At 38.8% G+C, this 27,270-nt stretch overlaps 1 protein-coding gene and 2 pseudogenes across 3 annotated transcripts; all 3 read left to right on the top strand.

Annotated features, from left to right (window-relative positions):
• The window catches only part of LOC129355327 (uncharacterized), a 25,383-nt pseudogene extending 19,275 nt beyond the window's left edge, over window positions 1-6,108 (top strand).
• Window positions 6,109-6,198: 90 nt separating this feature from the next.
• Window positions 6,199-16,970, top strand: LOC129355320 (general transcription factor IIH subunit 2-like). Of its 3 annotated transcripts, none has more exons than XM_055024827.1 (15): window positions 6,199-6,279; window positions 7,220-7,280; window positions 7,369-7,446; window positions 7,885-7,921; window positions 8,654-8,740; window positions 8,819-8,869; window positions 9,822-9,876; window positions 12,490-12,595; window positions 12,673-12,763; window positions 13,706-13,901; window positions 15,093-15,156; window positions 15,300-15,391; window positions 15,509-15,611; window positions 15,682-15,721; window positions 16,404-16,970. In XM_055024827.1, exons 2-15 carry the CDS (start codon window positions 7,225-7,227, stop codon window positions 16,512-16,514), a joined length of 1,167 nt encoding a protein of 388 aa, XP_054880802.1. In that variant the 5' UTR covers window positions 6,199-6,279; window positions 7,220-7,224; the 3' UTR covers window positions 16,515-16,970. The 3 variants fall into 3 exon arrangements, with proteins under 3 accessions (XP_054880802.1, XP_054880801.1, XP_054880803.1); XM_055024826.1 differs by having other exon boundaries at window positions 15,288-15,391; XM_055024828.1 differs by lacking the exon at window positions 6,199-6,279 and having other exon boundaries at window positions 7,244-7,280; window positions 8,692-8,740; window positions 15,288-15,391.
• Window positions 16,971-18,587: 1,617 nt separating this feature from the next.
• On the top strand, window positions 18,588-25,938 carry LOC129355324 (dihydrofolate reductase-like; annotated as a pseudogene).
• Window positions 25,939-27,270: the final 1,332 nt, after the last annotated feature.

Below are 27,270 nucleotides of genomic sequence, written 5' to 3'. Positions count from 1 at the left end.
ACCCATTATGAATGAACAAGAGCGTCTAAACTACAAAAAAGAATTTGACCGAGACCATCTTGAATACAAGAATCTACAGGCTGGGATGGATGACTTAAACCAGAACCTAACTGACCTGGAAGGAGACTTGGACAGGCTCCCTGAGGGGAGTCCACAATATCTGGTGAGGGCATTAAATAAATCAAAATATTGAAATGTGAATTAATTTCATTGACTCAATTCATAAAGTGAAACACATTTAGATTAATCCCATATAGACTGAGGTTTTGAAGCCTTTTTGTCTTTTATGATGATTTTGTGCTTATAGTTACTGAAAACTTTATATCTATGGCTAGAATATCACATAAGACCAATGAAAGCCAATTTCATACAGAATCTTTTTTTAAACATACTTTTAATCTGACAAGTGGGTCTCATCAGAGTGCAAATTCAGTGCTGTTAAATTTCAGTGCTGTCAGGACTGCATACTGGTATCAGTATGCAGTACCTGTACTGCATACCAGTACTAATTATAACACATTCCTGGCTTTCTGGTTTGGGTTTTTCTTTGATGTCAGTTTTGTAATATGCTGGAGTGAGTTAGGTGGGGAACTAGAAGCTTGTGTTTGCATTTATTGTATATTTCTATCATCATCAAATGGTTTCAGAACTGTGATAATAAATAATAAGAATTAAAGTGGAGTAGTGCTGGAGCAGCCACTATGTTTTTTACATAATCAAAGTTGTGCATGAATCTTGAATATGTTTCTAAATTGTGACACTAACAATGAATTGGTCTGACTACAGGATGCCTTGAATGAATACACTCAAGTCAAAAGCTTCAAGAAGGTAAGGTTAGCCAAACTGTGAACTCTAATGATAAATCTGAAGTGGACAAAGAACTTTTCCACCACAAAAGACTATTTTGGACCACCATGAGTTAAAGTAACTTACTTTAACAGCTTGTGTTAAAGTAAGTTACTACTTTAAAAAGTAGCCTACTTTAAAATACCGGAACTTGCACAAAATATTTTATTTTTGGCTGTTTAATGACACATTTAAAAACATTAAATCGTGTCTTATGATCAATTAAACAGTATTTGAGTAGACACTTTACTAAATACTTTTTACTCTTGCTTATTTAAAGCTTTTACTTAACATGTTGACTTTAAAATACTCTGATTTGAGTATAATTTTTGGGTACTCTAACCATAATAAATGATTGCACAACTGATTTTTTAAATTTATTTTATTTTTACCAAAAGCAGCCATAAAAAGGTTGTGGTGTGTCCACTGTGGAAGGCAACCCTTATTTCCTTTTCTGAAAGGTTAAACCCTACATGAAGGTAGCATCCAGCATGCTACTGACGTTAACATGTTAGTCTTTATTATCTCCGTTTCTTGTAGTATACTGGGATGAATATTAAAAAGATGCTCAGCAGCTGTACGTTCTAATTACTCCGGTCAACACGTAAGCCTACCATAAGTATTCCCCAAAGATAAAATCTAAAGGATCAGTGGACAAAGCAGGTATAGAGAACAGGTGGCTTCCCATTCCATCTACCTCACTGTGTAGCAACCATTTCATTGCACATATGTCACAAAAATATTAAAAATATTTTTAAAAACAAGATTATCCACAATAATAAAAATAGAGGGATTATTTGTTTTTAAATACAGTGGATGCACATGCAACCTGACAGCAGAAAGAGCCAGTCCCCCTTTAAACTGTCACCAGTTGACATGGTAACCCCCAATGACTTGCTGTTTTAATATTAGCCAGCATGTTGTCAGCACACTACAACTGTTTATCACAGCATGATGAAATAAGTTATTAATCCAAATTGACATTAGTTAATGAGATATATCTTGACAACCCAGAAACGTCACATCCAGATGAGTGGATAAATGACAAAAACTGTCCCAACCTTCAGTGGGTGGACATTACTTCCCAGGAATATTAAATCAAATCAAATTTTATTTGTATAGCACATTTCAGCAGCAAGGCATTTCAAATCATAAACACAAAAATACAAAGTCATGCAACATAGAATAAACAATACATTGTTACATCATTACATTTTTAATTGATTACTTTTCAAATCAAACTCTAATCAGGTGTGTTTTTAGTTGAGATTTAAAGGAAGTCAGGGTTTCTGCTGTTTTACAGTTTTCTGGAAGTTTGTTTCAAATTTTTGGTGCATAGATGCTGAAAGCTGCTTCTCCTCTCTTGGTTCTGGTTCTGGGGATGCAGAGCAGAACCAGAACCAGAACCTGAGAGTCTGGAAGGTTGATACAACAACAGCAGATCTTTGATGTATTGTGGTGCTAAACCGTTCAGTGATTTATAAACTACCAACAGTATTTTAAAATCTATTCTTTGAGCTACAGGGAGCCAGTGGAGAGACTTTAAAACTGCTGTTATGTCTCTATCTTCCTGGTTCTAGTGAGAACAGGAGCAGCAGCTTCTGGATCAGCTGCAGCTGTTTGATTGATTTGTTGGACAGGCCTGTGAAGACGCTGTTACAATAATCAATGACTGAAGATAAACGTATGGATGAGTTTCTCTAGATCTGGCTGAGTCATTAGTCCTCTAATCCTGGAGATGTTCTTCAGTGATAGAAGGCCGACTTTGTAATCGTCTTTATGTGGCTCTGAAGGTTCTAGTCATCACTACTCCCAGGTTTTGGGCCTGATCGTTAGTTTTTAGTTGTAATAACTGAAGCTGTGCATTAACTCTAGATCTATAGCTCTAGACTATAGATCTAGATCTATAGCTCTAGATCTATAGCTCTAGATCCATAGCTCTAGATCGTTCCTCTTTAGATCCAAAAATAATGACTTCAGTTTTGTTTCTGTTCAGCTGGAGAAAGTTTTGGCACATCCACACATTTATCTGTTCTAAACATTTATTCAGTGATTGGATGGGGTCAAAGGTCACCTGGTGACATCGTAATGTAGAGCTGTGTCATCCGCATAGTTGTGGTAGCTAATATTATTTCCTATTATAACCTGAACTAGTGGGAGAATATAAATATTAAATACGAGGATTGAACCTTGGGGTACCCCACATGTGACCTTTGACCTCTTTGATGAGAAGTTTCCAATTGAAACAAAGAAATCCTTGTTCTTTATGAAAGAATCAAACCAGTTGAGCTCTGAACCGGAGAGTCCAACCCAACTCTCCAGTCGATTCAGTAATATGTCAAAAGCTGCACTGAAGTCCAACAGAACCAGCACCGTGGTTCTCCCACAGTCCGTATTTATATGGATATCATTGAATACTTTGACTAGGCCAGTCTCCGTGCTGTGGTGAGCACGAAAACCAGATTGGAAAGAGTCAAAGCAGTTGGTCATCATGAGGAAACTATTTAATTGTTTACACAGTTTTTTCAATAACTTTGCTGATGAATGGGAGGTCAGAGGTCAGAGGTCGGCCTGCAATTCTGCAGTAGTGATTTGTCCAGATTGTTCTTTTTTAGCAGTGGTTTGATCACTGCTGTTTTCAAAGCCTGGGGGAAAACGCCTGATGTGAGTGATGAGTTACTATTTGGATCAGATCAGTAACAATAACAAGCAGGACTTTCTTAAAGAAATGTGTGGGAAGGACATCCAGACAGCAGGAGCTTGAACTTAATTGACTTATAATTTCTTCTACTATAATTTTTACTATAATTCAGTAGTTGAAATTGGGTCATTTTTCCTGTATTTGTTTTGTTTTGGTACAGCAATGGTTCTAGCTTTAGAGTTGATGTGCAGATTAATCCTCTGATTTTTTGAATTTTCTCTGAAAAGAAATCAGAAAACTTGTTACAGGCAGCATTAGATTGGAGTTCAGGTGGTAACGTCATAGGAGGGTTTGTGAGCCTGTCAACTGTTGCAAATAAAGTTCCAGTATTGTTCATGTTTTTGTTAATAACATCTGCAAAGAAAGCCTCCCTTCCATGTTTTAGTGTTAAGTGATAGTTACGTAGTCTTTCTTTGTAGATGTCATTATGAACGTGAAGTTGAGTTTTACGCCATTTTCGTTCTGCTCTGCAACAGAGTTGTCTTGCAGATCGAACTGTTTGTGCTTTTCTCCATGGAGATTTTTTCGTACCAGACACAACCTTTACTTTAATTGGGGCAATGGAATCAATGATATATGAAACTTTAGACTGAAAATCATCTACCAACTGATCTACATCATTACAGCTTAAGGGTGCGGAAGAAGAGTAGATTTGATTAAATGTTTCTGCTGTGTTTTCTGTGAAAGAACGTTTTGTGACAGTAGCTGTTTGTCCAAGTGGGTCAAAGAATAAAGAACCTTCAAAGATAACAGCAAAGTGATCCGACAGGGCGACATCAGTTACAGAGACATTGGAAATATTCACCCTTACTGATAACCAGGTCCAGTGTGTGTCCTTGAGTGTGTGTTGCTTGTTTGACATGTTGTGTTAAAAACCAAAATTTTCTAAAATATTCAAGAGCTTTTTTAAAGCAGTTGTGTCCATGGCAGTGCTCAATGAAATGAGCTGACCATGGAGATTAACTTTTAGCCTCGAAAAATAAGATAAACAAAACTATGGTGAGGAAGGTTGCAGGTGTAAAACCTTTATAGGGTTTTCCTAAAATTGGACATTTTTATGAAAAATTGAATTAATATTTAGCATGTAAGGACAAACACAGAATGAAGTCTCAATAGTTCATCTTTATAAATGATGTCTTGGTTAATTAGTTCAGACTCTAAATCCTTTGGTCTTACTTTGAATGGTAGGGGAAGGTCAGAGAGGACAACACTGGGGGGAGATGATAGTCAATGTCATGTTAATTTCTATATGTAACATTAAAAAAAAACAATTAACTAAAATCCTTTGAATTATACTAGTTGATATAAACCAGATATTCTAGTTGATATAAGACAAGTCCAGTCCTCGAGAGCTACCGTCCTGCAACTTTTAGTTGCAGCCTTACTCCAGTAGACCAGGCTCAGCTATGAACAGGCCTGGTAACGAGTCATTCATTTGATTCAGGTGTGTTGGAGCAGGGATGCATCTGATAGTGTCAGGATGGTAGCTCTCGAGGACTGGACTTGAGCACCCCTGATATAAGACATCAACTGGAATAAAATTTGAATAAAAAAACAATAGGCCTTCATAGTGCTTTGCTGCTCGGGCCTAATAAACACAACGCTGAACCTTTGGATTTGGGAGGGTCAAGAGCTAATCTACTCCTGCAATCAAAGAAGAGCTGCTCTTCATTTAGCCGAGGACAAGCACTGTATCAGCAGGAGTATGAATCAGCAGCTGATTGTAAAGCACTGGGCACAACCCAAACACCTAAATCTGTTCTATAAATGTTGTTGCAGGGCGGGCGGTTCAGTTTATTGTTTTTAAGTCAAAGATGTTTCAAAGTTGAACTTGGCTTTGTGTTGGATGTGTCAACCCACGTTGATGAAAGTTTGTATGTTCTTTTCTTGTCAGTCCCCAGATTACCAGATGAAGAAGAGGAGATGTAAATATCTAAAATCCAAACTGTCACACATCAAGACCAAAATCAGTGAATACGACCGCCGCCCCTGAGCATTCTCCTGTGACTTGATTCGGTTGAAACATCTTATTTAATCTCTGTATAAAGAATGTCTTAATCAAGCCTCTCACTCTATTCTCACCACAAGAGATGACTAAAAGAGTATAGTTTTGTATTTTTGCATTAAGAATACTTTCCAAATTCAATTGCTGTGTATAAAATCTGTTGTATCTTGCTATTAGTCTGCCTCCATACATTGGCTTATTTTATTCACTTTTCTACATAACATGCTAAAGCTAGCTTTTGTATACATTAAAGTTTTAGTGCAAGAACCTGTGATATCCATATCATATGACTGTTTTGGAATTTGAGATGAACTCTTTTCAGGAGTTTTTACAGTATTTTTCTTGGATATATTCAATAATGGAGCAGCAGCTTGCTGGAAAATGAAGTTTCTGATTGATGCATGTCTGGCCTATCAAGTGTTTTTCTTACTGTACCAAATTGAATTACATTTTAACAACAATCATATACTTTTGATTTTGTTGTTGCTGGGCCGTTCTTTAACTGACATATCTGTAGGATTTTCATCTCTGCAACGTAAACGGCACTGTGCACAATAAAACGTTTATTAATTTGTACTCGGAGTTTTAATTAAACATGTCATAAATGGTCTGTCACGGATCGTCGCTGCAGCGTGTTTCCTTCCGGAAAGAATTTTGTGGTGCACCAACTGGCGGATGGACTGCGAGTTAAATCTCTGGTTTCAAGACAATAACACATAAACTTCTGGTAAGTGAAGGGAGCGAAAGGTTAATCCTCTAATTTAGCGTAGAATTAATCTGTAATTAATTCTTCGTGGAGACAACGAGAGCTGAGCTTTGTGAGCAGAAGCTGGAGAAGAAGATGGTCTTCCTGCTGAAATGAGTCGGTTTCCCCTGTGAGGGACAATAAGGGATACTTCTGTCTTTTTGTTTTTCATCGTGTCCTTTTCTCTTTAATATTTTACTTTATTTTCCACCTTGATAAAAACAATGCAGATTTTATTTATTTAGAAAAAAATGTTCAAACTCACCTGGCATTATGTGAAAATCTATGAAGCGGGCTCAGTCGGGTTTTGTTGTCCCGTTTGGACCCTCATTCTGGTGGTTGTCCCTAAAACAGCTTCGCCTCAGCTCATTGTGTTTCGGACTCAGAGTAGTGATGGATGATAAAGCTTTATCCACATTAATTAGTAGATTTTAAATCTGTCATGTAACTGTACAAGATTTAGTCATGAAGATTCATTTTTAGCCTCTTACTGGTGGTGAATCTTTCAAGCATATAATTGAATTGCAAAATACTGAAAAAATAAACACAAAAATGACATAAATATGTAATGATCACTAATCCAACATTTGACCACAAATCTGGTTAATCAGCAACCACTGTTACTAATTTTCAGGAGAGGTTCCAAAACTTTCCAGCTTTTGACCTAAGAAACGAAATGTTAGATGGTCATGACCCTGGTTATTGTTTGAGGAAGCATTTTAACAGTTAGTTAAAAAGAGCAACAATGACAACCTAATCAACAACAATAAGTGAAATATATTTTTGCTTTTCTTCAAGCTTTGTTGTTCTTGAGGTGTGCTAACTGTACACACTCTTCATCAGTTCACAGACGAGTTTATATTTGGCAGTTCCAGTTAAATAGTTTGGACTTGATCATTGTTTCACTGTGTTTGACTGGCAGACACTATGGATGAAGAGCCAGAGAGAGCCAAGCGCTGGGAAGGAGGCTATGAAAGGACATGGTAAGATGTGTAATGTGAGAATATTCTCAGGTTAGGACATGTGCTTGTATTTGATGCAACTACCTGGCATATTCCTGAATTTCTACAGGGAGGTGCTTAAGGAGGATGAGTCTGGCTCCCTTAAAGCCACAGTGGAGGAGATCCTGTACGAGTCCAAAAGAAAAAGGTGCATTAGACAGCAATTTCAATACTATTAGAAAAGCTGATGTATTATAGAAATAATTATCATTAAGTGATAATTGCATTAAGGACCAATTTCCACTGATTATTAAATCAGTGGAAAATAATCAGTTAAGTAATAAAATGACCTTTTCAAACAGTGAGGTCAAGCAGAGTGAGCTCCTATCATTCACAAGCTGGCACTACCATGTGAAAAGGGAAACTTGTGTATGTTGTGTCAAACATATGACACAATTAGAATTTCACATCAGTTCAACAAAAAAATTAAAAACAGAAACCTGGATTTAATGAAAAATATGTTTAATACCTGCTTAAAAGTTATTTTCAAAAGGCATATGTTTATTGAATGTGATGTATTTTAGTCTTTAGTTGCATGTGCTTTTTCAGCCTGGTTTTTACATCCCTGCTCTGCTTACCTTCATAGGGTGACACAAAGCCATGCACAAGTCAGACTTGGGATGGTGAGTGAAGTCTGGGTCTTTGCTTCTCCACTGGTTTTTCAGTTCATACTGTGACACTACAGCTGGCAGATCTCATATGAGCTACAGTTCTAATAGATGCTATGTTCTCACACTAATATTGTATCTTTAGAATAAAAGCGTTGTACAGAGACAACCAGCTTTAGACATTGTATAAGTTCAGCCAGTGGAATTAATGTTAATGAAAAGAACCAAAGCAAACCAGCCAAGCTTATTGTCAGCATTTTTTTAAATTAGGGATACACATATATGAAAATTAGGGCTGATATTGACATGAAATATTAATATTGCTGTCATGGCCAATAACTGATTTTACTAATGTTATATTCATTTCCTTACCCTTTTGACACCTCAAAAAAAAAAAAAAAAAAAAACGACCACACTGTTGACTTCGCAAAAATCCTGTTTTGCATTACTATCACAGTCACAGGACCAAACAAATGCCACATGATCAATCTTCCTCCAGCTGTCAAGTGATAACAAGATAAAAATAAATCTCACATGCTAACATCAGCCTAGTTATTAGAAAAATAGCCACCAACACCTGTGTCAGTGCTAATATATTTTTGAATTAAGTCAGGAACCTGGCTCCAGCGTTGCCCTGAGTGAGACCAGTGTCTGGTGGTATTATCAGAAACAACCTCACACCCATGTTGTGTTATCATAAAAGTCATTTTGAAACCCAGAGGAGATTATCATTGTCTTGTGCTCTAGATGCGCCACCTATATGTTGTTATTGACTGTTCACGCAGTATGGAGGACCAGGACTTAAAACCCAACCGTCTCACCTCTACCCTGAAGGTGAGACAGAACTCACCTGGCACCACTTACTGCACATGGTGATTCTCTCTAAGCCATATTCCCTTTCTTCATCTTCAGCTGATGGAGGGATTCATCGATGAATATTTTGACCAGAATCCCATCAGCCAGGTATGATTTACGCTTAAAGAACGGAGGAGACGGACAACATGTTCAGTGTTTGTGGCGGAAGGGCATCTGGAATTTTCTGAAATAAACTACATTAGGTTTTGTCTTCCACCTACACTTAGAAGACTGTAGAAAATTATCTGGAACAGAACATCAAAGTGTTTCAACTAACACTTTTAGCACCCAAGCAGATAGTTAGTTGAAAAAGATTAGCGTGAATAATATTTCACTACTAATATTTAGCTACTCTTAAGGGCTTCTGGAGAAACACTTTTTCGGTCCAACAGCCTCTGCCTTTTCCACCCGATGAATTCTCATGTTTTTTTTGGCAATGTGTTTTGTGTTGTTTATGATGAAGGATCTTCCAGAGTTTGGCTGAAAGTACAATCGCTGCCGCCAAAATGTAACTGCTGATGTAAATGTGTTGTTTGATGTGTCTTTTGACTTCACAACATTATTGCTGTCCTCTGAACTGTGGATCAGAGCCGTATACCTGTAAATGAAATGTTGAGCTCTTGATTCAGTTATGCTGTGATGTCAGACAAATGTTTGCACTTTGCAGCCTCACTGTCCCAACACACAAGAGTGTAAGTGTAAATATTAATATTTCCATTTATGTGTAGATTACATTCTGTCAGTTTCAGTAACATTTAACAGGCTTCTAACAAAAAGGAGTGTTTCAAATATTACTTTAAGAAAAATCAAACAATTGCTCTGTAATTTCAAAACTGCTCAGTCATTGGTAGAATATGAAGCACTAAGCAGCAGTATAAATTTCTATTGATTGTCTAATTTTTTTTATTTCTCTCAATTTCAATAGTAGTGATGTTGTGGGTAATAAATGTTAAAGTGCATGTAAACAGGATGACAGGCATTGTTTCAGGTAAATAGGGGTGGTTCTAAAGCTCCTCTGATTATTTAGCTAAGCTATCGAATGGGTTGTGTTTAATTCCAGGTTGGCATTATCACCACCAAAAACAAAAGGGCTGAGAAGCTTACAGAACTTGCAGGTGAGGATCAAAGTTCATTAGTTATATGCTGAATATGTATTTGTCAGTCCAACCACCATGAGTGGTTCATATGCACAAATCAACTATGTTTGACCTGTTTTATGAGGACCAGGCTCAGTTATGAGGTCTAGTCAAGGCTAGTCAAGGCTGCAGGTAGTCCAGATTAAGGCTGCTCACTTAGTGATAACATGTCCATCCTCTACAAGTGTTAATGAAATGCACCACACTTTAGTGGGTTCTATTGACTGTTAGGTTGGTGCATGATTTACTCATATTTATAAAGGAAGTCATACTAACAGGAAACATAAATCATTTATGAAAAGTTTTTATTCTGATATTTAATCATTTTACCAGATACTGTAGGGAGACAAATGTAATGCTAAACTGTGCTAAAACAATTTGTCATAAAAAAATCTGTCAATATAGCAATTAAGGAATGGAAATAATTTCCTCAGAACATCAGAGATTTAAATGGCACACTTGGAATTTCTCTTTTAAAAATTCCATGTTCACATATGGAATTTGTAAAAATTATGTATAATGTTGTGCATACAACGGGTACTTCTGCATTACATGCTCAACATTGTCCTACATTTTATATGAATATTTTTGTATTTTATCAATTGGATCCCAGGAAGAATAATAACCACTTGAATGGAGACTAATGGGGTCCTAATAAATAAGCATAAAAGAGCTCAATATGTTTCATATTGCAATTGTGAAAATTTGCGCAAAATTTAGAATGCTATTTTAGGAGGATTTAAGAGTTATGCTTTCGAACATTGCCTGTCAGTAATATATTTGACCACTTTTATAGTCATTTATGCTCACACCTGATGTAGATCCTAAACAAAACTTTTTAGTATATTTTTTTATTCACATATTTTTGTCAAAGCCTAATCTGAATATAGACTTTGTTTCAGTATTCTGGATTTTTAGAGGGTGCAACATAAACAATCAGACTTCAAAATCTGAATTAAAGCTGTCTTTGGTACTGAATGGTGAAACAGGAAGCATTGCTCTGCTCATGTGCAGAGGGGCTTATCTCAGCCTGCTGCAGTGTATTCCAGTAGTCTGTGGACTTGCATCCATTTCCTGCACTCTGGAAATGAATGAATCATCGTTTCAAAAGGGATTTAAACAGAGAACGATTCTAGAACCATGGCATCTGACATTCTGTAGTCCCCCAGGCTTACACACTCTTTTTCTTTAATGACTTCTGCCTCATCTACCCATATCCTGAATTGATCCATAATGTTAGTGTCTTTTTTCTTTTTTTTAAGGATCAAATATTTTTTCATTAGCCAGTGTACTGTACCAGAGTCAGCTATACCCTTTCAGAGGTTAAGTCCATCAACATAGGATTGCCTCAGGGTGTTGCACAGTTATCTGCACAGATAACAGAAATCTTTTAATGGTTCCTGGTTCACTAAACAGAGACGAGCTTGCCAGTTGAAAAAAAAAACCTCTACATACATATGGTATCAACTATGGTTTAGGCCTGTTGCAATAAATTAAGTAATTGCATAATAAAACAAACTCAGTAATTTCCATTTACATGATTTACTGTTTTTCTTTTTCTTTCTACCAATATTGGATTAATAAAGTCTTCAGTCTGGTGCATTGACATCAACTAACCCTTTTCTTGAAGGACAATTTTGTTTATAGAGACTTCATAACTAACTTATTTGTTGTACCTGTTGTTGTTTGCTTATTTGGATACAATTAAAATGTTTTCCAGCTCAAGTGTTAAATGTTCAATGATTTGGCAGTTTATTGAATCGAAAGATCTCAAAGATCTTGCGTTATGCCATTATTTTACTTGAAAATGGTTTCAAAACAACCCTTATTTGTTATGACTTCTAGAACAATTTGTTGTCCAGCAAAATTAGTTATTTGACATGCCTACTATAGTAATCTATCATTTCATAACAAATAAATAACTCAGGTCTAAATATGAGGTTCAGATGGACCATGCCTTTAATGTGACTGAAGGGACATATGAGCAGCATATTTTTTAGCAAACTTTTAATTTATCTCTATACAGTATATAGAGAGCAGCTTGTAACTCTAAGTCAAATATTCAAAAGTCAAATATTTCTTGGAGCCAATGAACAGCTTGGACTGCAACAAATATATTATAGAAGTGCAATGCATTCAGTCTCTCAGCTCGTCATTTGTTTGATGTGACCTCATTTTCTAATGAAACAAAGTGTTTCAGGAACCAATAGCATGTTCTGGAAAAGATGAAAATAAATTACAGATTAGCTGTTTCTCTTCTGAAGCAGCAGATGTAACCAGGTGAAACTTTCCAATGAAACTGTGTTACCAGAAATAGTGATGTCCAGTTGTTCACAGTAGCTGATAGACTGCTTCTTGTCTTGGATCCAAGTTTCCAATGAATCCAAGGCAAAACACATTCATATTGTTCAGCTAACTATGTGTATTATACACCATGTTGTCTTTCCAACAGTTTACATGTTTTCCTAATATTGTGCATCACCAGAGAGAGTAAATGGGTTGGTTGCAGGGTTTCTCCTGCTCACTCCTCCGGTGCTCAGTCTCTGATGTGCCAGTTAAACCTGCCCATCCTTTATTTTGTTTCTCCAACAGGAAATCCAAAGAAGCACATTGCTGCTCTGAAGAAAGCAGTTGACAGCTCATGTATCGGAGAGCCTTCTCTGTACAACTCTCTCAGCCTGGCTATACAAACTCTCAAGTGGGTTCACTACAGATGCTGTTCCACAGAGGCTTTTTGAGTGAAACATCAACATTTAAGATTCTTTCTCTCTAAAGGCACATGCCTGGACACACCAGCAGAGAAATCCTTATCATCCTGAGCAGCCTGACCACATGTGACCCAGCTAACATATATGAGCTAATCAAGGTGAAGACATGTTTAATTCCAGACTTCTAATCCCAGGCAGGTATTTAGAAGAGTTATGTGTCCAGATATCCGTCTAGGGCATAGACTCTAGGCACAACACCCAGAGACAATCCTATGTTGATGGACTTAGCTTCTGACACAGAAGCTAAGTCATTGTTATGAAGAGAGTGTTTTTTTTGTGATCTATCTGACTACATTTTCAGATTCAGTGAACCCTCGTTTTTTGCGGGGGTTGCGTTCCAAAAAGAACCTGTGATAAGACAAAATCCGTGAAGTAGTAACCTTTATTTTTTTACAATTACTAAACAGCATAATTAAATACTCTACATTGAAGCCAAAGAACAAAACCTGTTTTCATGCTCAAGCATTTTTTTTAACAATATAACGCTTTCTTACAAATAACTACAGTAAAATAATCATTTTAATCATCAATACGAAGTGTAGTTGGACAAATCGTGACTAGTGTATTTCACTGTGCCTCTGACTGTGACGCTGCAGCCTGGATCCACTGCAGTGTCTTTTTCTTCTGAAGCCTGTGGTGTAGGTATGGTTTTTCAAAAGAAGGACATAGTTATCGGTAGTTGTTGTTGCTCTTTTTTCTTCTGGGCAAAAATATTTGCCAAAATTTGCCAAGCTGTATGACTTATATTTAAATACCGTAACGTTATTGGCACACAGGTAGAAAAGAAGTGTTTAGCTAATCAGGACGCACAACACAATGCACTGTGAGAAAAACTGCACAAAAAATCTGGAAGGCCGAGAAAGTGAACCGCGTTATAGCGAGGGTTCACTGTATATCACTGTATATCACTTGTGCTGAGGTTCACATACTGGTTTATTATCACTTTGTTTAGTTACACTGTTTATTACGCTGTAATATTCTTTTTCTCCAACTTATTTGGCAACAAGGAGCACAAATTACATGTTTTTCTTTCCTTTCAGACCCTGAAGTCTCTTAAGGTGCGAGTGTCAGTAATTGGCCTGTCAGCGGAAGTTCGAGTGTGCACAGTTCTGACCAGAGACACGGGTGGATCCTACAATGTCATCCTAGATGAGAGTCACTTCAAAGAGCTGCTCATGCTTCATGTCAAACCTCCGCCAGCAAGCTTCTCATCGGAAAGCTCTTTAATACGAATGGGTCAGTACTAGAATGTTTGACATTCATATTCTCTAAATTAACCAGAATTGCAACATATTTTGCTGCCGGCATTATAAAAGTTGAGTTTCCTCTCCTGAAAGAGATGTTTGGTTTCTTGAAATGTTTCTTGTTGTTTCCTTCAGTTTATGTCATAGATTAAAAGTATTCTGGCACTGGAAGGGGAGTCGGGGTTTCCCCCAGAAAATTTGCTTGAGGTGGTCCACTGGCAGTCCACTGGGTTGTCCCTAATTTTCTTGATCCTATGAAGAATTCTTCCTTGCACTATCATCTCACAAGGTTCCACAGTCGCTCCCAGAACAGAACCAGCCTTCTTTTTCAGGTTGCTGAGCCTTTTTAGGTCCCTGGTTCTGATGCTGCTGCCCCAGCAGTTGACAGCAGAAGAGAAGACACTCTCAACAACAGACTTATAGAAGATCTGCAGCATCTTGGTGCAAACCTTGAAGGATCTCAGCTTCCTCAAGAAGTCCTATCCACTCTCCTCCTTCTTATAGATGCTTCACTGCTGCATCTCCAGTCCCAGTCTGTTGTCAAGGCAAACACTGATTATTGTTACGATCAATTAGGCATTAAATACATGTAGTTTTTAATTATTAAAATACTGTTACTGTATAAAAGGTCATTAGTGGAATGTCATAATATTGCACCCTAATCAGCTAATTAACTCAAGACACCTGCAGAAGTTTCTCTCACTCCAGGTCAGTGGGCAAACATCATGGGGAATACCACTAACTGGGCAGATGTCCAGAACAGAGTTATTGACACTCTTCACAAGCAGGGGAAGCCACAAAACATCATTGCTGAAGAGCGTGGCTGTTCAGAGAGCTCTGTATCCAAGCATATTAACATACAATTAAGTGGAAGGAAGAAGTATGGTAGAAAAAGATGCATAAGCAATAGGGAGAGCTGCAGCCTTGAAAGGCTTGTCAAGCTAAATCCATTCCAGAAAAGCATGACAAGCCAGAGACAACAGCTGAGGCATCTTACCTGGACTATTGAGTCTGTGTTTTGTTTGAAAATCAAGTTTCCAGGGCCCTTGAAATGCACTTGGTTCTAATGAGTAAAATGGCATTAAAAAGATGTAATTGTATTCAGGCCGTCTAGCTAGAGCCAGCTTCTTTGTCTGTGCTTTGTTTGGACTGTTGATACTAACATGAACCCATTTTTGCTTAGGTTTTCCTCAGCACACTGTAGCCTCTCTGAATGATCAAGATGTCAAACCGTCATTCAGCATGTCGTGAGTAAAGAAAAAAAGAAACTCCACCATATTAACAGCTGGTTCCCACAATGAGTTTTGTGTGCGTGCGTGTGTGTGTGTGTGTGTGTGTGTGTGTGTGTGTGTGTGTGTGTGTGTGTGTTTGTTCCAAGTCATTTGGACAGCAGTGGCAGCCCGGCTCTGACTCTAGGAGGATACTTCTGTCCACAGTGTCAAGCAAAATACACAGAGCTTCCTGTGGAGTGTAAAGTCTGTGGTATGTGTGATGCAGGCATTCATTGTGTATGGAATGTTTTATGAAGCTGATGCTCATTTTTCTCTGTTAATGTCTTTAAGTTGACAAAGCTTTAACTGTGTGCATCAAACCTCTCAGGTTTGACACTGGTGTCTGCTCCACATCTGGCCAGATCCTTTCATCATCTGTTTCCCCTCCAAGCATTTGTTGAGAGTCCAGCTGAGAATTATCAACAGAATAGGTAATGCTTATTTTCACTTACCTGTGTCATTATTGCTGTGATGTGTGACCTGAAGTGTCATTTCTTTCAGGTTCTGTCAGGCCTGTCAAGGGCAGCTGAAAGATAAAAATGTAAGTAGAATTCAGAAAATTGGTTACTCTTTAGATCAGGGGTGTCAAACTCCAGTCCTGGAGGACCGGTGTCCTGCAACTTTTAGATGTGCCTCTGCTGCACCACACCTGAATAGAATAATTAGTGATTAGCCAGGCTCTGGAGAACTGATGTACACAAGGAGGAGGTAATTACACCGTTTCATTCCTGTGTTTTGTACCTGTGGAAAAACTGCAGGACAGTGGCCTCGAGGACTGGAGTTAGACAGCCCGGGCTTAGATCTTCAAGGAAGAAGAGCACCAGCTCTATTTCTTCTTGGAAATTATTACATAAATGAGAATGTTTGGTTTGTATAAAAAGTTGTAGCATATATTTATCAACATGAAAGCAGCTGTGTGTTTGTAATAGTGTTAAATGTTGAGTTCCTAAAGACCCTGGCATTTCTTTGAAATTTGTAATCTTTAGAATGAGTTTTCTTTCCATTTTGTACAACCATTGTAGCCTTACAGTCAGTTGAGTTTAAAACATACACAAATTGTGTTTCAAGGGAACCCAGAATGAATTAATTTAACTAAAACTGGGGAAATAATTTGCTCTCACATTCCAGGCCAGGTATGTTAGCTACTGACCAGCTTTGTTGGACCAATCATTCCTCAACATCTGGAATGTTTCTCCCTTCTCCCTCTCTCTGCTGGCTTCCAGGTCTTCGCCTGTCCTTTGTGCCGCAGTGTGTTCTGTGGGGAGTGTGATCTCTTCATCCATGAATCACTGCACTGCTGTCCCTGCTGCATTCACAGTCGGACTGCTACATGAGCCCCAAACTGAGGCGGTCCTAGCCAGTTTGGCACTCTGGGCAAAGCACTCTACAAAGGGAGTGAGGTGGATTGGGTGCACTACTGACAATCCGATCCTCCGGTTGAAAGCAGTGGGGGGAGGAAGGAGAGGAGAATATACACAATGTGAGGGGCTGAGGGCACTCATGTCACCCACAAGATAACACCCTGGGTGGTTGCCCATTTTGCCCATATCAGAAACTGCCACTGGGCCCAAAGAATCAGTCTTCCTGCCCTGTATCAACCCCTCACCTCTGATCCCTCTGTCTGAAGAATTGGCTCTCACAACTCACGATTTTGTTTTTCAGGCTGCATGAAGATCACCCTACTAACAATGCTTAAAATGTTTTGTTTTGAAGAGTAAAAGGTTGTTTTTCATTCATCCTTCCCTTCCATCGAAACATTAAGGATAAAACTGCTGTGTCTGTAAATAAAAAAAAACTGGTTGAAGTACAAAGTGCCTGATGTGGGTTTTTACATCATCTGAACCCAGATTTGAAGTATATAGTTTTAAAGTCTGTGTTTCAATGTTCAATGAAACAGATCTTTGCACTTACTCAAATGCTTTGAATAATTTATGTTTCTTGGTTGAGCTTCTAAAGTTGTACTACATGTTTTACCTGTACTGATATTATTTTATTATTTCTCCACACATTGACTTCTCCACTGTTTTCTTCAGTTAAACTTCCCACAATTCTGTGTTGCATTAGTCACAAGAACAAAGACCATATGACTAACCTTTTTCCTCCCCCTCTAAAAACAAACGGCAACAAAAAATAAATATTAGTAGTTAATATTGGCCCAGTTTTATTATACCAATATTCAAAAAATTTACCAATCAGTCGATACCGTTTTAGTACCACTATGTCATGCGTCCCTACTCTTTTATCTTCCTGTTTACTAATAAATATTAGAAAACTCTCTTCTAGGGTTGAATATAGAAATTATAAAATCAGGTGAAATCTAAACCACAACGCCACTTAAATCAGAAGAATTATTTACCCCATCACTTCTTTTCTACCAACATCAACTCTTTGATAATTTAAATTAATATGAGTTACATTTAATTTCCCTTTGGGGTCAATAAAGTGTTTTTGAATTTCTGTGAAGAATATCCATTTTAATTGATGTCCTGTAATATTAAAATTTTGCTATACAAAAAAGTAAAGGCTTGTATTTCCAATGTAAACAACTATCTGGGTGGTGTGGTTTTGTGAAAACAAATGGTTCACAAAATCATACCTTTTCCCCCAAAGACCATAATGTCAATCTACATCTTCTCTCCTTTTATAGCTCATCTCCATAGAAGCTATATTTTGTGTGGCAGTTTCTGACTGTGATTCCTTCTTGGAGGAAGACATCAGCTGAGATAATGCTGCCACCAATTAAGTTGGTCATGACAGATGGCCACTTATTGAGTCAGGTTCTGGTTCTGCTAGAGGTTTTTTGCAGTTAAAGGGAGATTTTCCTCTCCACTGCTGCTACATTCATGCTCTGTACAAAGGATTGCTGTAAAGTCAACAGTACAATGCAAGCAGTTGTCACTACAGGAGGAATTAATTCTCCAAGTCAATGACTCGATGCAATCTGCTGGGTTTTCTTGGGTACAAACTTTTAAACCACTTGTGCCATGAAACAATATTTCTTGTGAATTGGCACCTTGGTTAGTGTTCAGCTCAGGGAAACAATCCATGATACTTGTGACTATGACTTGGTAGAGAGCAGCTTCTCTCCTTTCTCATGTTTTCAATTGGTTTCTTGTTCTCTCTTTCTCTTGCAGTTTTTTGCTTGAGTTTCAGTGCCACATGTCACTAATGCCACATGTGGCACTAGTGACTTCTGAACCACTTCTTGTCCTCACTTTGTCATATGCCTAAATCTTGTAAAAAATATTATTTGTCAGTATCTTTGGGAAACTAGAAAATATCCTTTATAAGATTATTATTTAAGTGTACAGAATAATTGTTTAAATTCAATCAATACCACCTATGTACACAGGGGGCAGTAGATGAAATATACGGAAATGGTTATCCAGGACTAGATCGTAATTTCCGGTTGGCGGGAAACGCTGGCTGTCAGCAGTTTTGAGAAGAAGACTACGTTCTCCATGTCGCGGGTCCTGAACGGAATTGTGGCGGTGTGCCCCAACCTGGGCATCGGGAAGGATGGGAAGCTGCCCTGGCATCCTATTCGACTCAGGTCAGTTACCATTGCAGTTGCTCAGGAGGGAATGAAGCTGTGCTGAACCCCTTTGGGATCAATAAAGTCATTTGAATTTTCAAATTTTCAGCAACGAATTCGCTCATTTCCGAAAGATGACTGCCACACCGTCTGTAGCAGGTAACTTAATCCTCCTTAGATGTCAGAGCCTCCATAAACATGGGTTATGGAGTGCTACAAATTTAATTGTTGCTTCTTAAACCATCAATTTCTCTGTGTGATGGGTACGCAGAGAAATTGTTAAACAGTTGTATTAGTAAGCCACTGAAACTCTCCTGTAGGCAGGAAGAATGTGGTCATCATGGGAAGGAAGACCTGGTTCTCAATCCCAGAGAAGAACAGGCCACTGAAAGGCAGGATCAACATCGTCCTCTCAGCAGGAAGTACAAGTATGACGCACAAAAAAAAACAGTGCACGTGACCCACCGTTCAGGAACTCCTTGTCAGCATTTTGTTTCAGTTTTCTATATGTAGTTTATATTTTACGGTACGGATCCCCCGAGGGGACATGGGAAATTTTTTTTGCGTCCCCTCGCAAAAGGTTTTGCATTGTTTTTTCTTTTCGCAAAAGAAAAAACAATTCCCATGTCCCTTAGGGGGCTCCGTAATATTTCACTCTGGTTTGAATACAAAATAATTTTTTTAAAAACAAGTTTCATTCAGTCGAACACATCCCTGGTGAAAACTGAATGTACTAAGTACATTAAATTTTAGTATACTTAAGCATACTTTAAGTCACACTAACCATGAGTATACTTCAAGTTCACTTAGGATTAGTTAACTTAAATGTGACATTTTGGAACAACTAATGTGCTTAGTGTATTTTAATAGTATTTAAATTGTAATTACATTGTGCTTTCAATATACGGTATCACTATTTTGGTAACACTTTATTTGATGGAGTGTGCATAAGACTAACATGACACCTGCCATCCAACTTTTAAGCAACTTCTTATTAAAAGTGTCATTATTACTGAATAACACCTGTTAGTATGTTCCTAACAGGTGTTATGACGTGTTTATGACAGTATCTTGTCCGTCTTATTCACAGCCCATCAAATAAAGTGTTACCCACATTTTTCAAGAGTACATTGACAATACACTATCACAGAATTGTACAAATTGTCAATATAGTCAAAGTTCACAGACAACATGCTTATGAAAATTAGCACAATAAAACAACAGGTATAAATCAAATCATGTTTATTAAGCACTTAGTGTTGCTTACACACCAGTTTTTGATGTTAAAAATGTGACAACTGCTCAGTAAAAAAGAAAAAAAAGACTTACACCATGAAGAAGATGTGGAGGTTCATCCTCAGAACTGGTTGGTGATCTGGTGGAGCCAGGGCCTCTTCTGGACAGGAAAGTCTTTAGCTTTTCTAATTCCAGATCCCTGGCATCCTCTTTCATCTGAATTTGCTTTGGTTGAGTTTATGAAGAAAACTATCAAGTTGCAACAAACAGAACCTCTATGTGGTTATAAAGTTGAATGATTGTTATCATAATGATCATAAAGATCACAATAAAACTGACAAAAGAACTATTTCTGAAACCAACATAAGTTCCTTTATAAATGTACTGCACTGTTTCCAATTAAACAAAGATAATTAGCATTTTTGAGCAAACTTACCACCAGCTAGCAACGCCTTAGCAGCCTTCCTGGCTTCGGGCTCCTTTCATGACCCACATTTCATTTCCATCGGTTCTTGTCCTGTTGTGTTTCACTCAGACTGTGATGTCACCAGCTTGAATGTACCAAAAGTCCTCTCTAGTTCAATATTATGCGAGTAAAAATGGCTAATTTGAACAGCGTCTGATACCTTCATGGGTTCTTAGCTTTTCTTCTTTCTATGGTTTTGAAAAAAAACAAGTACACCTTGCTGCATCAAACAAAGGGGTGGGGATGGAGCACTGTCAGTCTCATACCTTATTTTACCTTATTTGGAAATGGGACCATTGAACTCCAGAAGTGAAGGGGGCGCTATTTCCTATATTATCTGCTGTCTCCTGTTTTATTTTCTTTTGAAATCTGTGATATATCTTCACCTTTAGGAAGGAGTTTCACTCAGCATTGTGCTAATTTTAAACTTTGTCAACTTTGAATATGTTGACAATTTGTACAATTCTGTGATAATTCAGTGTACTCTTGAAAATGTGGATAATATTATTTGACGGGTGTGAATAAGACTGACCTGATACTGTCATAAACACATCATAACACCTCTTTTAATAAGAAGTTGCTTTAAAAGTTATATTAGAAGTCCTTTTAAAAGTGCCAAACTTTGCATTATTTTTTAAATAATGACACTTTAATGCAAGGGTGGGCAATTCCAGGCCCAACTTTTAGATGCGTCTCTACTTTAACACACCTGAGTCAAAATAATGAGGTCATTAGCAGGACTCTGGACAACTTGGCTGCACGTAGGAAGTGATTCAGCTATCTGAATCTGTGTTGGACCAGGGAGACATCTAAAACTTGCAGCACACCGGCCCTCAGGGCCTGGAATTGCCCACTTCTTCTTTAATGTAAAATTGGCACTTTTAATGGACTTTTAATACAACCTTTAGATCAAGAAAAAGAGATCGAATGAGAACCAGTAACCTGGACCTAAAAAGCTGAAACAGGAACAGATGGAAATTTAAAAGGGCTGTAGTTCCATAGAAATGTCTAAATAATTTGGATAAAAAGAATTTGTGTATATACTCATGCATATGTGTGTATATGTATGTGTGTATACTGGATTAATGCAGTCTACCTTGATGCCAAGTGACCTGCAGTGTTAAAGTTAACCTTATCTGATCTAATTTGCTCTAGGGTGCCACCTGCAGGAGCACACTATGTGGCGTCAGACTTCAGCTCAGCTCTAACATTAGTTGACACAGAACTGGCAGAACAAGCTGACCAGGTCTGGGTTATAGGAGGAAGCTCTCTGTACAAGGTCATTATTTTTTTCTGTTTCATCTTAAATTCCACCCGAGGTAGAACATTTGACATGTCTAAACTACACATTTTTCTTACTCTCATTGCTCTTCTGCTCACTGCTTCAGTTAATTTGTTTTTTATTAAGCAATTAGCTTCAACTACCTATAACTCCCCACTTTTTGTTTTGTTTTGGGCTGCACAGGAGTTGATGGAAAGCCCAGGAACCAGGAGGCTGTTTGTCACACAAGTCCTGCAGCAGTTTGACTGCGACACTTTCCTTCCTGAAATCGTCCCAGACAAATATCAACTGCTGCCAGAGTAAGGGCATCATAATCTTTGGTAAAAACGTATTTAGGTGTGAAACATCCCTTTCATTAATGTAGAGTTAAAGGTTAAGGATTATTTCTGGCTTGATTTGTAGTTGGAATAGAGTCGAATATTTAATGCACAGTGTCTGTAGTCCTGTGGAGCTGAGTGTGAAACTAGGCAGAGGTTATAATTGGGTTCAACAGAGTGAAATGAGACCAGAGATTGTTAGCAGGGCTGACAATCTCTGGGGCCATGAACAAAGTCTGTTTTTGGGGCCCACTATTTCTGCTAATGATGCAATCACAGTCAGACAATTAGATAATTTGTGCACCTGCTATAAACATGCTGTTTTGAAGCCAAAAAAACCCTCAAGTATGTGGGACCAACCACGAGAATCAACTCATCTAAGGTTAAAACTCAGTTTCACACAAATGCAAACATTCTACCATAAATGTTTGGCTGTTGAACTGGACTGTTGAAGGTCACTATGTGTTTTATGAATACTGTACAGCAATTTGGTGCGGTGCATATCTGTTTTAAAGTGCTTTTTAAATTAAATTGACAACCATGAGGATGTGCACGAGGTTTGACTGTGAATTCCGTTAGAGCCTGCTCTCCCATGCAAACAGTTCTGATAAAGGTGATATTATCTCAGAGCAAGTCCTTGAGTCCAGCCATTCCACGGATGTCATTCGGAAGGGGGAAAGAGAGGAAAGAGCGGCTTCTTTACATATCCTCCAGGGGATTAGGGATAGCCAGCCAGCAGGAGCAGACACGGCAAAGTCAATTGAGCTAAGAATATTCTTTAGTTCTGACATATTTAAAATTTTAAATCTGTCCTAAAGTCTGTGCATTTCTGTTAATTCCAATTATTCAGATTAAAATGGCCTTTCCCACCGTGCCGGACTTGCAAATTCCCAGATCAATTCTAACCCACTGGTGAACAGTACCTGCAGCCGGGCTGCAAATCTCAGCAGGAATTGCCTCCGGTTTGCTGTGTCCCACAGCATTCACAGTGTTCACCAGAAGGCCGCGACAATTCATCACACTGCTCAGGCAGCTCGACAAGGGTCGCAACATCTGCCAACGTCTTCTGAATTTGTCAATATGAAATCCCGTTATGAAATAAATACAGACCCTCCATGTCTGTATTTTATTATAAAAACATTAAACTTTGATAAATCAGTTATTGCTAATCATCAGCTACATACTTCTCTTACATCTTAATGTCTTTTAGCAACAAGATTGTTATGACCTATGAGAGACATATTTTTTTCGTAGACATCCCAAGAGTCCAAAATGTGTCCCTCTGGGTGAGTTCTCGCAGGACATGCGGGCTCTCCTTTGCCAAGTCTTCTCGTTGAGAAAATTTGATCAATTGCATTGAGAGACCAGCTGACCAGATCCATATGTAGATGAATTCGATAAAATTAAGTTTTGTGTTTGTAATTGTTGACTTCACAGTGATTCCTGTAAAGTCAACAAGGCAACACAAGTGCTACATGTTCATCCAAGAGGAGTGAAAGCTGCTAGTCGATGTTGACTTTCCTTAGATAGAAGCTTGTCCAGTCTATCACAGACTACAAACCCACACCCCCATCCTGCCAGACCAACACTGGCTTCCTCAACGAGCTCAACAACTTCTTCGGAAGATTTGAGGAGCTGAACATAACCCTGCGAGGAAAGCGACGCCACTCCCCGATGAACAGGCGCTCAGACTAGAAACATCAGCAGTGCGGAAGGTTCTGAGGAAGGTCAACGCGCGGAAAGCTGCAGGTCCGGACAACATTCCAGGTCTGCTAATCAAGGAATGCTCGGACCAGCTGGCCCACGTGCTCACCGACATCTTCAACACGTCCCTGGACCAGGCTGTCGTCCCACGTTGCTTCAAGTCTGCCACTGTCGTTCCGGTCCCGAAGTCAACCACCATCACATGCCTTAACGACTTCCGGCCCCGTCGCACTGACATCACCATCATGAAGTGCTTCGAAAGACTTGTTAAGGACCAACATCATCTCCACGCTCCCCCCATCACACGACCCCTTTCCAGTTTGCATACCAGTCCAAGCGCAGTGCTGAGGATGCAGTCTCCACTGCTCTCCACCTGAGCCTGGAGCATCTGGAGGAGAAGAACACCCACGTGCGGATGCTGTTCCTGGACTTCAGCTCAGCGTTCAACACCATCATCCCCCAAGACCTGGTGGGCAAACTGGGCCCTAGGAATTAACACCCCCCTCTGCAACTGGCTACTGGACTTCCTCACTGACAGAACCCAGGCTGTCAGAATGAAGAACAACACCTCCGATGTCATCACCCTGAACACCGGCACCCCTCAGGGCTGTGTCCTGAGCCCCCTGCTGTTCACCCTGATGACCCACGACTGCCGTCCACACTTCAGATCCAACCACATCCTGAAGTACGCGGACGACACCACAGTGGTGGGCCTCATCCGGGACAACAACGAGACGGCCTATAGGCAGGAGGTGCGGCATCTGGTGGACCGGTGCAGAGGAAACAACCTGATCCTGAATGTCAACAAGACCAAGAGATCATCGTAGACTTCAGGAAATCCAGACCCACCCACACACCACTCCTCATCAACGACTCAGCAGTGGAGGTCGTCAGCAGCACCAAGTTCCTGGGGGTGCACATCAACGACAACCTCAGCTGGTCTCCCCACATCTCCTCACTGGTGAAGAAGGGCCAGCAGCGCATGCACTTCCTGCGTCGGATGAAGAGAGCATCCCTCCCGCCCCCCATCCTTCAGACCTTCTACAGAGAGACCATCGAGAGCCAACTGACCAGTACATCTCCATCTGGTCTGGGAGCTGCAGGGCCTCTGACTGGAAGTCTCTACAGAGGGTGGTGAGGACAGGGGAGAAGATCACAGGGGCTCTGCTCCCCTGCATCAAGGACATCGCAGAGAGGCGCTGCCTATCTCCGCGCTCACCAGATCCTCTTCGACCCCACCCACCCCAACCATGGACTGTTTTCCCCTCTGGCGTCTGGAAGAAGGTTCCGCAGCATCTTGTGCAGAACAACCAGACTACTGAACAGTTTCTTCCCCCGGGCCATCAGACTGTTTAACGCCACATAACACCCCTCCACACACTCACAAACCAAATCACCCCCCCATGGACATGGTCAATACATGCACTTTAGTTTAGTTTTTTCACAACACTGAACCTGTGTATTCTATGGCACTTGTATTGTATTTATTTATTTATTGGGTAATATAGGTTTTAGCTCTGCTAACTGGTAGCCAAGTAACGACATTTTCGTTGTCAAGATTCACCTTGTGTTTTTTTTGTACAATGACAATAAAGGAAGTCTAAGTCTTATTAATCTACTTTGGATAATTAGTTGATAATAGGCTCAATTGGAATGTATGTGGGATTGAATTGCTAATTTTTCTTTTGTAAAGTGCCTTGAGATGTGCTGTGAATTGGCGCTATAAAACAACTAAATTGTAAATTAACTGAAAAAAATCAGATATGTGAAAAATGTGAGATTTTATTTTTTAAGCTATATTGCCCAGGCCTAGTAATGACTAATAAAATGGTAGTTAATATATTCTAAGAATTAAAAATGCATTTTACTTGTTAATGTCATATTTAGCCAATTGGACGGCCTCTCCCTAAGGACGCAAATCACCAAATCATCATTAGCACTGAAAGCACTGATGAGAAATACACTAGAATGAATTGCAACTGAGATCATCATTGCAATGTTTAATGTTATTATTGGCATCATTAGATTTTCTAATATGGTGCAGCCCCACTGGGCCATACATGGAGCTTTGGCTGTATAACTAACACAGTTTGGGGAACTGACATTGAATGTGCAATTACATCATATTTATTTTCTTCTTCAGGTTTCCAGGAGTCCCGAAAGAGCTTCAGGAGGGGAGGGAATCCAATACAGATTTGAAGTGTATGAAAATATTTAACAAATGACATAATATAAAAATAAGATCATGAGACAATGTACTGTAAATATTGATGCATAATTTTTGTTTTACTGTTGGTAGCAGAGTCTGTCCTGGCTCCTGTAGGTTAAACAAAGAGTGTGCTCACTGTTACGATCAATTTGATCGCATCTCTTGGGAATGCAGCAGGAGATATGAGAATTTCATCATTTTCCTGCTCAGTGTTGTATGTTGATTGACTGTGATAAATAAGTGTAATTATTATTGTAACTGAAGCTTCTCTATTAAATACAAATCATGTATTAGTTCTCTCACTCATATAACTTAGAAAAACTACTTGACCAAGCTGAAGCATATCACGTTAGAAATGTTTAATTTGAAATAAAATGTTTGTCTTTTCAATCATTAAGTCCTGATTGTTTTGAGTCTTTTCATGTTGGTTGTGCTGCTCCTGGTAATGACGTTGTTGGGAGTAGGCCATACTCAGAACCAATAGAACAGGAATGGAAGAAATGAATCTTCAATTATTCCTCTTTTCACAATGTAGATGTTCTGCTCTGTTCAGGTCAGTTTTCTATCAGGGCGGATAGAGGACATGTGGCACATGGTAGAAAAGCTGATTTTTGTGTCTAAAGAAAGAAAACTAGAATATTGGTGATTAAATGAGCAGTATCTTAGCAATGATCCATTATTTCAGGAGTTAACTTTTAGTGACTAAAGGTTTTTAAGAAAATTAATAGAAAAGAGGTCTTTCATTGTGATGACAATCTGGATCTTTAACACTGTCCATTGACAACCATGATTTCATGTGATAGACCAATAAAACAGGCTAATTTTTGTGAAATTGAAAATTATTGCGTGGAGAAAAAGCAAAAGCAGGTCTCAGAGCTGTTGAGCATTTCCACATACACATGGGGAGGAAACTCGAGGATTGAACAGCTGCAAAGCTAAAATGAAGCTAGAACTGCATATCATGGCTTCCTTGCCTGACCCAACAGCCTCCTCCCCCTTTTCACCCGTCTTCCCACGTGCACCCCCAAGAAAAAAAGAAGTCAACAAATCATAATGTTATATACATACATACAGGCAGTATTGCATGTAACCTAAATCATACTTTGGCCTAATAAACGGTGTATATAGATTTGAAGGCTTAAATAGTTCATAGCGGCCAGATAATGTGGATTTGGCGCCATCATGTGGCCAAAGAGGATTACTACACTATGGTAGAGATGTTTTTCACCTTTTGGAAAATTTTATCTTTCAATACAAAACAATATCAACAAGTCAAGAACATTGTAAACAAATGTATGGAGAAGAATCATAATCATTTCTTATATTATGATGCATTCAGAC

The sequence above is a fragment of the Poeciliopsis prolifica genome, unplaced genomic scaffold, assembly GCF_027474105.1.
Source record: "Poeciliopsis prolifica strain line A6 unplaced genomic scaffold, Auburn_PproV2 SCAFFOLD130, whole genome shotgun sequence".
Taxonomy (NCBI): domain Eukaryota; kingdom Metazoa; phylum Chordata; class Actinopteri; order Cyprinodontiformes; family Poeciliidae; genus Poeciliopsis; species Poeciliopsis prolifica.
Note: the sequence above shows the minus strand (reverse complement) of the source record. Positions and strands in the feature narration are given on the sequence as shown.